A 12734-nucleotide genomic window follows, 5' to 3' on the forward strand; every position below is an offset into this window, starting at 1 on the left:
TCCAAATATTTGACTTAAATAGCTGGATGCCATTGAAATATTTTCAAGAAACCATAATGAGAAGTGCCAGACAGGAGTTCTTGTCTTACCTGTGTGCTTGGATATCTTATGAAGTGTAGACTCTGTACTTCAACTTCAGTTTGATTGTGAGTCTAATGCTTTTTCTGCATAAAAGAACTTGGGTCCAACTGTTCTTTGTGTTCTGCTTTCTGTTATAAATTTATTGAACAAGGTATATGGATCTCTGCTTTTTTCACTAAACTTTTCCATTTACATTGTTCTGATAGCCATATGCAATGTGAAAATTCTTAACTATTATAAAATTATAGTTAAGGTGGAAAAATGACAGCAGATGCTGCAAGAACAGTTTTGAAAAAGTTCACAGTGAAGTAAAATTCAAACAGACGTTTGAATCATTAAAGTAACATTGGCAGCATTTAGGTAAGGGTAGCATACTAAGCTTCAACTTTGACTTCCAGCTAAACTGAAAGCATGTTTAAACTACAGGTATTAGAACTCTTAGTTGAAACCCAAAATTTAGCTGCATTGTTTCACTTTATACTGAAAAATGGAACCATCTCTTTTTTTCCTCTAGTGATTGTAAAATATTTTCTTAGAGAAGGATCAGACCAAGCTGGAAGAAAAAATTGGCTAAAAGACTAAAGATTTTTTTTTTTTTTTAGGTGAGGAAGCAGGAGAGAGATTGAATGCAAGGGAAAGAGAATGAATAGCTATTCTTTCTGTCAAATGCTGTATGCTTTTAGTATGATTAGAAATTTTAAAAATACAGTCATAATGTAAACTGAGGCGGAAAATACCAGAAAGACAGAACACGTATAGAAGAGAGACTTAAATCAGCAGCTTGTGGGTATTTCTCACTGCTTTTATATATGAATATTATCATGAAAGCGTACATTTTGATTGAAAACAAAATATATTATTAATTAAAATGCTAGTTATATCACAGTAAACTCTGTTTCTCATCAAAGAATGTTGGTTTTGAAACTTAAGGTCTTCCTTGCATTGAGAACTGTAGGATTTTATTGTATTAGGGAGTTTAGTTCACTTGAATCATACTGTAATTTACATAACTCAACAATCTGTCTTTTTCTGCTTTCCTATTGTGTAACTAGTCAGTCTTGAACTAGCCTGTTATTCTATTTAATGTTTATCACAGGCAGACTGTTACATGCTTTTGATGGGCATTTCCAGTTATTTGCTGTAAAACACCACAGCATTTACACATTCACAAAAGACTTCTTTGCACATTAAAATCCTTTATTATGGTATAGAACATCATTTAGAAAAATTGTTTTGACACATGAAAGGTAAGTAGGTTGAATGTGTTGAATTTAAAAAAAAATCATGAAACATTTATCTGACAAAATGCCATTTCTTCACATCACTTTGGAGGTCAAATTGAGACTGAAGAGGAATGTACATATTAAAGACTTCAGGAATCGACAAGATAGTACAGGAAAGCCATGTTTTCAACTCTGCCATCTTGATTAATTTTAAAATTATCTTCTGTCACTGTTCAATTTTAAAACATCTGCAGTTTATAAATATTGTACCATTTATAGTGTAGCAAAAATGGTGGACTTTGGTGGACTCTATCCAAGCAGTAGTGACAATTTTTTTTAATGGATAGACTGGTAATTTGTTTCGCCCTATTTTACACGTGTCTTGGAGTTTTAAGACTGATGGAGAAACAATTTTTTTTCTGGGCAGATTCTGCTGGAATTCTGGGACAGAATTTGTACAGATGATAATAAAAGGGGAACTTAAACTAGTTAGTTGTCCTGGATCTGTTAATAGAGGAATCTTTTGTGTATTTATTAGATCACATTTATAAGAGGGTAAATTAATGACTACTCGCTTTCATTTGAATTGTGCAATTTTATGTTTCTAGGGATAAAAAGCAAACAACTTAAATTATTTGTCTTCAATATACGGTGTTTTTCACACCAGTTATTTTCAAATATCATTTAAATTGGAAACTCCATCAAATATAAAAATATGTATATCTATTTATCTATGTAGCTCTAATTATATCCTTACCAATATAGATAAATTTATATAGTTTATAAATAAATAAAATAAAAATTGGCAGAATTACTTAATAAATTTGGTATTGAGTCATTGACTGCAGAGGCTGTTGTTTCCATTACCTGTGGCAGAAGTAGAGTAAAGGGTTGCTTTCTGTTTTTTTTTTTCATATATTTTTTTTTTTAATGCTGATTTTTGCTTTGGGAGTCTCCAGTTAAAAACTATAAAGAGTTTTTTATTTTAAGAATTCTAATAAAAATTTAAAAGAATGTATTAGCTTTAAAATGGTTTATATCCAGGGAAGAAATAAAAAAATAAGCTTTTCCAGAATAAAAAATGTAGTGGAATAGTCTATTCTGTGCCAAAGGCTAGACTACAACCTGATCACTGGTTGGGTTTTTTTGTTTTTTTTTTTTTAAATATATAACAAGAGAACGAGCAAGATCTGGAGTTTGAAAATGGTGTAAATAAACAGTAAGGAGGTATTTATTTATTTTTTATTTCACAGACAAGTTTGCTTTCAGAAAGAGTACCTACTCCTGTAACTGGTGCGGACTCAACTTCATCAATAAGTCTAGAGTCAAAAACCATGTAAGTCGATGCTTAATTTATGCATGTGCACAAGTATGAACACACACTGCTACTTTATCTGCGATTGAGGCACCTTACAAACCTGTGTCTTTTTGCCAAAAGCATAGTGGTAGGTAGAGGGAGTGAAATCATCCTAGCATAGGTCTCAGTGGAGTTACAAAATTGTTCTTGACCTTTCAGGACTTTCTTGGCTTACAGAGTTGTGTCTAATCTATGTAAAATTGACTTAGAGTTGATTCTCTTTGACTACAGAAATTGGTTTGAGGAAAATGTGAATTAGAAAGCATAAAACAAAATAGCTGTCAGAGTTTATCTTATGGCTTTGATGTGGTGTTAATTTAAAATGCTGTTCTGCTGAATGGTATCTACACCTTCAGAATATTATGTAGCAAGATTGGCAGCATTCTAGCTGAAAGCCTGATACATATTAAGTGAAAGGCATCCTTCCTTTTATACTCAAACTGAATGTCCCTTTATAGAAGTTTGTATGCGTTAAGATGAGAAATACACAAATATTTGTGGGCCTGAAAATTCAGGGCGATGTTGGTGTTAGTGCAGAACCTAGTTAGTTAAGTAGATTCTTGTTTATACTTTACCTTAAATGTCACGTATAATTTGCAAAGATACCTCAACAGTTATTACTTTGGTCTGTGGTGGTGGCATGTGAACTGGTTATAGCAATTCAAATCTAGTGGTAAAAAGAAATCTAGGGATACCGAGCTCTGACTGAGGAGGCTGTTACTAATCACTACTATTGACGTAAGCTACAATTTCCTCCTAGCATCTAGATTTTTCATTTAACTATGGAACAAGGCATGCTGATATATTTCTGGGTGAAATTTTTGCTTCTGAACATGACATGGCAGGGATTCTGCAGAAGTGATTAAAGTTTGGGGTAATGGTTGACTGCTACGAGGAAAGCTGTATGCTGCTTGCTGGTGATAGGAGTCAAAAATGAGAAATGAGAACTAGAGATGAGAATCCAGTAAGCAAATGCTTTTAGAGAAGCAGAATCACAAGAGTCTAGTGATACCTGCAGCGTGGTACCTAGTTAAAGGTGAAATAATTGCTTCACTTTTCTTTTTAGGGCGTAGAATATTTTGTAGGGCAGAGGGTATAATCATACTTCATTCTTGCAATTGCTGTTCTTCCTGCCATGTCTGTAGAAAATATTTTCCATTTAATGCTGTTAGTATATGAAGCTATTGTGTATATATAGCACCTTATTTTCATAATTCTGTACTAATATCTAGCAGGAGCCTTCATCTCCTCACACGTGAGGTTTTTACTAGTTCCTCATAGTGTTTTTACGTTGGTGAGAAATGCTGTGCCTGCTTTGCCAATTTGTAACCGCCATATTAATACCTTAAGACTTGTCTAGAGTCAGGTAGTAAGTGATAAGTATGTTTAAGGATGGCATAGGTCTTTTGGGTTCCCCATTATATCATCCTTCTGTTCTTTGTTCCTATCTAACCCTAGTTTTGCCAGGGTGAGTTTGAATGTTTGTACAAAATACAGTCATATACATATTATGACATATACATATACATGTAACTTTCCCAAATATTTTTTTTAACTAACGTAAACATATAGAGTCCAGTGAATGAAGTTGTTTTTCAAAGTTAGAAATTGTAGTTTTTCTTTTTCCCCATGCTTTTTTACATATCTTTTTTAATTATCATTTTTCTACTCTTGCAGTTTGTTATGGGAAGAGACTTTGTTAGATGCCTTGCTAAATTTTTCTGTCACACCCAAAGGACTATTTCTGCTTCATAGTACAGGTGCTGTGAATGACTGTGTGAACTTTATGTTCAGCAGTTTATCAAAAAAAATCCAGGTAAGCATTACAGAGTCTGTACAGTTTTTCTTTCTTTTAATAATTATGATAAAATAAAGAAGAAAATAAGAAGAAAATAAATTCATAAACCATTTTTTCACTTAATTTTTGCAAAAATGGATTTAAAATGTAGCTTATCTTTGATATTGGTGCAACACTGATTTAAGTTTGTTGGATGTTACTCATCTTCAGAATGTCAGGCATATATTTAGTTTTTCTGACTTTATAGTAAAAAGTTTGAAATGCTAGGAAAAATATTTTTTTTTCTTCTAAGTGCCAGTTTTTGTAGTCCATGTTGGTAGATGGTATTGAAATCTAGATACACTAGACAATACTTGACATGTAACCAAAAATTGTATAATGTGCATTTTAGGAGAAAAAACATAATGTTACAGACATCCTACTGAATGTGTGCAAAAACCATTATAATACTAACGTTTTTATTCTTTGGTGATGTTGCATGTCTCAACCATAGTATTTTGCATTTAAATTTTGATAAGATACTTAAAGATGTTTGGTTTGGAATTTGACCCTGGTAAGTCTTTAGAGGATAATATCTACGAACTGTTCAAGACTAACCATACAGTGGATTAAATTCTGTAAACAAGTGTAGGAAAGATTAATATTTAAGCGAGCATTTGATAGTTTCATGCCCTCTGAATAACTAACACTGTGCTTTTATGGTTGTTACTAACAGACAAATGAATATGAAGAGTTTGGTAATAGAGTGATTGTTACACAAATGGCAACAACACCAACAGGTGCAGTAGCTCTACAGAGTTCAGGTAAATTGAAGAATGATGTTGTTATGAATAGTTACATGCTGTAGTCTTGCATATTAGAAAAAGACTGAGAAAGATGTTAAAAAAGATCAACTGAGTGGAATAATTGCACAGTATTAGCAAAGACTGCTTAAATGTTGATTTCTTCTTCATGTAAATATATTGTTTCCAACTTTTAAGACATTCACTTATCTTGATGCAGGATTTTGTTTTGGGGTGGCTTTTTTTTTTCCCCTTAAATTTTGCAAAATCTTTACTTCATTGGATTGGATTTCCAGAAATTTCCTGTATGTGCATGAAGACATTTATATCTGTAAAAAAAAAAAAAAGTTGTTGACAATTTGCAAGTGCTTCTTATTCATCTACAGATCAGAATTAATAACTGTTGATTTCTGTAATTTGTATGTACTTTTCTGTGGTTACTGACTGCTCAAAGTGTGAGAAACTTCAAAGGTCTGAATGTCATTGGCACTTTTATACAACAGTGAGATGGAATTGAGATTGTCTGAATGGACAGTTCTTCTCATGAGTACCCATACCACAAAGTTCCTTCAGATTCATTCTCAGATAACTCAACTGTTGCCATACCACCAAGTGGTCTAGGTAGTTGTTATGTTAAAACTAGAATGTTATCAATAAAGTAAAGCTGCTGTCTTAAGTTGCTAAGGAACTCCATGAGGTACAAAAGTTGCAAATATTCTAAGTATCTAGGAGTGGCTGGTGTGTAATTAAAATGGCTTAACTGTGAAAGACTGTCAGAAAGGCAGGCAAATTCTGCCAGTCAAGGAAACTGATTGTTGGTTGCTTATTATTTATGCCTCTGGGATCTTTCAGAAAGCAGGGAGCAGATCTGCTTGAGGAGTAACTCATCTGTCCTGTCCAAGGTTCTCAGCCAAGTTGCTTCTTATGGCCCTTGGTGTCAAAGACAAATGGTAGACAAAAAATAATCAGCATTGGTCTTCAACCCTGAGAGGAGGTTGTGTAGTGTACATAAAGTTTGTATTAAGCCTATAATTTACATTTGGAGATTTCAGAGTTAAATGGCTATCCTTCCTGTTCTATTTTAATATTTAACATTTTTAATTTCAGCTAGTAGTACTTCTCTTAAAAAGATTTTTTTGAGTCCTTAACTTTTCATTGTGGTATGTTTTCATTTATTAATGAGTTGTAGTAAATCTGTATTTTTAAAACCACAGAGCCAATACCAGCTAAGCCTTGATCTGTAGCAGTTAACTTCTTAAAGAAGGTCAGCAGCTCCTTTACATGGAAGATATATAAATATCATCCTACTCTAGTATAATAGTCTTTGCAAACTCTTGCTGTAGATTTTAGATTGAATATAAAGGTAGTTTGCCTAAAGGATTAAGAATAGCAGGGAGAGTAACCCTCAGGCAGTCTGGTGAAACTTTAGTCCACAGTGTAGAGAATTTTGAGAATCTGAGTTAGAATTGTGGTGTAAAATGTTTTTTAATATCAAAATGGTTTTTTGGGTATTCTTGGAATTCTCATGATTAGAACAAAAATTTGTTTTAGGCTTTATAAAGGCACTTGTAACTGAATTGTGGGCTCTTTTGGAGTGTGGAAAAGATGATTTGAGGATAACCCAACCCAAATCTACTCCAGTTGACCCTATTGACCAAAACTGTCAGAAGGTGAGAAATTACTTAATCTTCTGTATTGGCATGGGAAAAACAGTGCTGTATTTCAGATAGGGTGATATGTACCTTTCTGTAAATTTTTATTGCAACTATACCTGCTTCTTGGCATGTGGGGCAAAATTAGTATAATAAACTAGTCAAATGATGACTGATTGAAAGGATCCTTGTGTTGCATGGCAGGTCACAATGCCAAGGATCCATTAAAGTCAATATAAAATAATAAATAACTGTCATGACAAAAGTGAAAGTCTTAAAATACTGGCCATCAGTTCATGTCTCTGATTACTGTAGTAAGATGAGGGAGAGCGGTGTGTTTGAGAGTGTGCTGTGTCTCTAGATTTTAGAATTATGTGGTAATGAAAATATTGTAATTTTCAAAATTGCTTGTACAATTTGATAGATAATACATATTTCACAGATGCTGCTGCCCTTTTAGATTATATAGACACCTGCCAGGGTTTGCAGTTCTATTTTGGGCAGCTCTATTTATGTCAAGTTCAGCCTACAAAGGATAAGAACAAACTTAAAGTAAATGCAAAATATTTTTTAATGTTTACTTGGTTATACTTAACTGATTAACATTCCCTTTTGTCCACCCTTTTTTCTTTCTCTAGTCTTTTCTGTCTCTGATAAACTTGCTTACTTACCCTGCAGTTTTTGAGCTCCTGAGTAAACAAGATATACCAAACAAACCAATGTATTCACTTCGTGAAGTACCTACAGATATTATTGTAAGTATAGTTTTTATTTTGAAAGAAAAATAAATACTTCTGTGAAGATATTTTTCCTGAGAAAATGTTACTGTAATAATAGAATAAGTTCTTTCTTCTTACTGAAAGATTTTGAAATTTTCTGCATTTTGTGTTATATACAGCATGAGGGCAGTATATGCACATATCAATTCATGTTAACCTAAATTTTCATTTTGAAGTCCTAAAGATAAAATTTGATGCCTAATTTAAGGATCATCTTTCCTGGCTTGTGTTAGGATTGTGTTTTTCCATGGAAAGAAAAGTGACATACATAAACACCTCTTTATGTGCATGCAGTTACATACTGGAAAATGCTGGAAAATATCTGTACTTGTATTTTATATAATATTGCTCCATCGCACTATCTGTGGATTTAAACAAAAAATTAAAAAAAAAAAAAGAGAAAATCAAAAATCCTCAGGCTTTCTTAATAGCACAGATGACTCACAAAAAAAAATCACTAATTGGAAAGTTACTGATTAAGACATATTTCAGTCCTAAGAAAAATAGTATCACCATTTCTGTATTTAGTAGTATTTTGTATTAGTTCATCCAACTGCAATCCATTAGGTTTTTTTCTCATCTACAAAGCATAGGCAAATTTAATCTGTGACCTTGAGTGGCAGTTAAAATCAGTTTGTTTTTTCTAACGAGCTAGTACTTTGAATTGCTGTTGTGCTAAAGTGTTTGTTTAGCACAAGCTCTGGATTGGTGATGGTGTAAGTTGTGTAGAGTACATCATAATAGTGTATGTTATGTTTGGAAGGGATTTTTGTAGTTCTCTTTTGTAATACTCTTTTGATGATTTCAGGAGGAAATGGGATAATAAATTTCACTTTTCCAGTCCACTCAATGTTGGTGTGTCCACCGACAGATAATTCTGTTCAGTCATCAAGTTTTCTGAGGCACTGGGAGCAGGGAAGATAGATGTATGTTGAAGGTGATACATATTTGAGAGCTTTCAGATTGGAGTAGATCTTAAGTAATGATTTTTGTGACTTTTGAAAGCCTATGTCATTTTTGCTTTTGAGGCACTTCAGCGTTTTGATAGAATTCTGTAGGTTTCCAGAAATAGCAATACTGGTACAATTGTTCAAAGTTCCCTGAACAGCTACAGATGTTTTGGTTGGGGTTTGTCTCACTTAACTACTGTGCAACTGTGGGGTTTTTAAGCCTAAGCTAGACATCCAAGATTATGCAGTTAACAGAAGGGAAATAGTTCATCTGATGTTAATTTAACATATAATGGCTAAGTCTAAGTACTCGGAAAACTTCTGGGGTTAAGCACACATATAGATTTGTTATAACCACGGTTTTGGCAGTGATTGCAGAAAGCTAAAGATAAAAGATTTGACCAGATGTAACTGTGGTTAGAAAGCAAAGTAAAAGCAGTTTCAGTGCCACTAGAAGATTTGGTTAGAAGACCTAATTGCTGTGTGTGCTTTTTTTTTCTCTATTTCTGAATCATGTCACATTGCCACAGAATCTGACTTGTAATATTTATGCTGAACTATATTTGATAATATACAGAACTTAATCATCTTTGTATGCCCTTTATTTCTTAAACACACAGGATTTAAACATTTTTTTCTTCCTCTGTATTTTTGGCTAACTAGTTGCGTGATTGACTGAACAGATTATAATTTGGGCTTTTACTACTTTTAACTGTTGACTAATCAGGTTTTCAGGTTTTTATTTTGTGCCCTTAGAAAAATTTTTCTTAATACATGCCAGATTTTTTTTTTACTCTGTTTGCCATATAAAAATATTTTAGAAAGTGCGGCAGATGAATCAGGGTCCTTCTGCCTGCCTCCACTCTTCCTTTGAGAGGTTCTACAGTACATATATGCAAGTGGTGCAAGGTAATCTAGCTTGGAAGGTACCCTCCAGATCTGTAGCTTTGAAAGACAGGTGAAATTTTTTTTTTTTTTTTTTTTCCCCCCTCCAGTGATTATGGAGAATCTTATATTTAGATGGTGTATCTTAGGTATTCAAAGTAGATGACATCCTACCTGTAATATTTAAGCTATGCTCTGTAGTTGAGCAGTGCAGATCTATCTGCACGTTTTTCTGATCAAACCTTGTGTTGCACCTAGTTCATTATCTTCCTTCCTAATATCCCAAATCAGAGCTTGGTCTGCTTTCTCAATAGTCCTCTCTCTGTGCCTGCTCTTTCTACTCTTTTGCATGCTCCAAGCTTTGATGTATAGATGAGAGAATAAGGTTGTTGCCGGAGAAATATCCCTTGGCATTTAACTCTTTGTACATGTAAATATCTAAAAAGCCTTAAACCTCAAACAAATCAATTCCTTGCATAACCAATTTTATGAACAGCATTGAGGTCTGAGTTGAATTGTTTTATTGTGAATTTTATTGTGAACATACTATGTGGAAAAAGTACATTCTTCACAGCTGTCTCCCCTACTGCCCAAAAAAATGTAACAGGGAAAACATCGTTTCACTGTATTTTAAATAAGAATGCATTTTATGAAGACGGTTTACTTTTGATAAGTTCTAGATTTTTTTTTTTCTGCTACTAGGAGTTTTATTTGTGGTGTTTACTTTTCTGTCTGTTGAAAACCAGATTTTTGGTTGATTCATGAAAGTATGAATCCTAACTTTTCTCTCATATCATATTGAAATGACTCATTGATCTAGCCAGTTGAATAATAACTCCCTCTGCTGTCTCTGAAACTATACTTCTTAAACATGGAGAAAATAAAAGTTTGGATTTAATCCAGATTAAATAAAGCCCATAAGAACTTTGTAGTTTGTTTCTTCTGACCATAGCACAGCAATCTGTCTCTGAGATGATAACATCAGTGAATGTTTTTATGCATTTCTTAGTCTTTTAATGAAATTATTTCTTCAGAAGCAGTTTGGATATGCAGTGAACCAGAGGGGAAGATAATTAGGTTGGATTTGTGGAAGAAGTGGGAAGCAGCCACAGCTCATTGTCTATTACATGAGATGCTGTAGGATGAAAGATGTAAGCCTCAACATCCAAGCCAAGCCTTGCTACACTGAGAATAAATGGCCTTGTTTTGAAGCATGTAGTACTAACCAGTGTTAGAAAGGGTAATACACTAAAGGGTTTGCTGTTCTTTTCATTAAAATAGATGTATACACATTTCAAACATATAAAGAACCAGTTTAACATTTTTGTTGTGGTTTAATACTAAATAAGAAGTAGGATACTTGATATGCTAGGTTCTTTTTGTAAGTTTAGTGATTTTTTTTTTTTTAGTTCCCCCCCCCCCCCCCCCCCCCACCTTCTGTATGGTTTCTTTTTGCCATTGACTTTTATGGTGGAAAGCACCTCTTCTTACAGAAATAATTTCAATGTGTGTTATAATAATAGGTTTGATTTTATAGTAAACATTCCAATGAAACCATTATGTGCATAAAATATAAAATCATACATGAGTTTTTTTACATTTGTCTTCCTTTGGCAGGATATCATTGACAGGCTTATAATTTTGAATTCAGATGCTAAAATTCATTCCTTATTCAGTTATGAACAATCACATATCTTTGGTCTGAGGTAAGATGCTTGGTTTTTATTCTCTGGTCACATTAACTAAATAGGATGTAACATGCTTGGATGTGTTGCTTCTGATAACATTGTTTGGTTTTTGTTATGCACGAAGGTGAAATTCCCCCCTTTATTTAAACATAAGAAGATTAAATGAAAAATGGCCTACAAAATGAGAATAGTGATGAACTAATCTTATTACCTGTAAGTGGATATATTGTAATCTGATAAGCAGTAATAGAAATTGCATGTTGTTATTTTGCCTAGTTGATTGAAAAGAACATGTGGTACATCCATTGTAGTGCATAAACCAAAAATTGTACCAAAATAGTAAAATAAACAAAGTATTTTTTTTACCATGTTTATATCAGAGTTTGGTTTATCTAGTCTCCCTGTACTTAAAATTATTCTTTAATGTATTAGTTCAGTTATCACCGATTTTACCAAAATTTATTTTGCAAAGGAGAGTACCATTTGATCCCGAATATTTCTAAAACCTGATGGAACACTTACAATATGCTCATACCATCATGCTCATGTTTTGTAATATTAAGTGCTTTATAATATTTTAACACAGAAGTTAGTCTGTATTTTTTCTGTTTTCCAAAGTTGAGTATATAAATCCTTGAATTCACATTTCTGTTATTGACATATTTTGTGCAGTTGAAATAAAAGATCTTCTGGATTGTACTTCATAGTATGGAAAATTTTGATAACCTTGCTTAGGCAAGATATAACCCAATTGATTAAGTACTGCAATGTTAGCTTTCTGTGCAGTATTTGTAGTTTGATATCACGGTAAAACTATTTCATACTATGTATGAATAACCATAAGATACAGTATAATTTGCTGATAAGGCTGAGCGTGGAGGAGATGAACAGTGACAGAATTTGGAGTTGGGAGATACATGATTTTGTCATATAAATCAGAAGTTGTAAATGCTGCTTTGGAGGAAAACACTAGTTGGATAGGAATGAGAAGTCCTAAGATGAAATTTGAAAAATAAGGTATTATTCTTCATTTGGGTTATACTGACTCCATAAAAAGCTTGACAGAAGTCCCACTGATTTAATTAAGTATCAGGGAAGGTGAGATGTTTTACAGTTTAAAATAATAATTTACTTTTAGATTGTGTTCTACGTTTATAAGGTAAAAAACCAGATTTCTCCTACAATGACATTAGGAACCCTTGTAAGGTATAGGCAAAAATGAGTTATTTAATCTGACTGTGTAAGCGGTTGACTCCCATGCTGTAAGACAGAGACTGGTACACAAATACATGGATCATGTGTTGGAAGTTGTGTTGAATGCTTACAATATTTTTAACAAGGCCTATACCCTGTGAAGCAACAGAACTACCCCTAAGTACACGTATGACAAATGTAAAAAGCTCATCTGTTTTCGTGTAAAAGAAGCTACGTTGTTAAACAGATAAGATGAGCTTTATTGTTCACTGTGGTAATCACGTTTTCTGCTGGACAATGAAAGTCAAAAACCAAGTGAAAATCCAGTCAAACTGCCAGATTTCA

General features: G+C 33.2%; 1 protein-coding gene across 8 annotated transcripts in view; it reads left to right on the forward strand.

The window, feature by feature from the left end:
• Positions 1-12734, forward strand: part of TBC1D32 (TBC1 domain family member 32) — a 91146-nt gene that overhangs the window by 25654 nt on the left and 52758 nt on the right. For all 8 annotated transcript variants that reach the window (XM_052781202.1, XM_052781204.1, XM_052781203.1 and 5 more), the window contains 6 exons: positions 2558-2640; positions 4339-4477; positions 5175-5262; positions 6793-6911; positions 7532-7648; positions 11125-11213. In XM_052781202.1, coding sequence (XP_052637162.1) covers positions 2558-2640; positions 4339-4477; positions 5175-5262; positions 6793-6911; positions 7532-7648; positions 11125-11213 — 635 coding nt within the window. The remainder of the gene's footprint in view (positions 1-2557; positions 2641-4338; positions 4478-5174; positions 5263-6792; positions 6912-7531; positions 7649-11124; positions 11214-12734) is intronic.

The sequence above is a fragment of the Harpia harpyja genome, chromosome 3 (genome assembly GCF_026419915.1).
Source record: "Harpia harpyja isolate bHarHar1 chromosome 3, bHarHar1 primary haplotype, whole genome shotgun sequence".
NCBI classification, from domain to species: Eukaryota; Metazoa; Chordata; class Aves; order Accipitriformes; family Accipitridae; genus Harpia; species Harpia harpyja.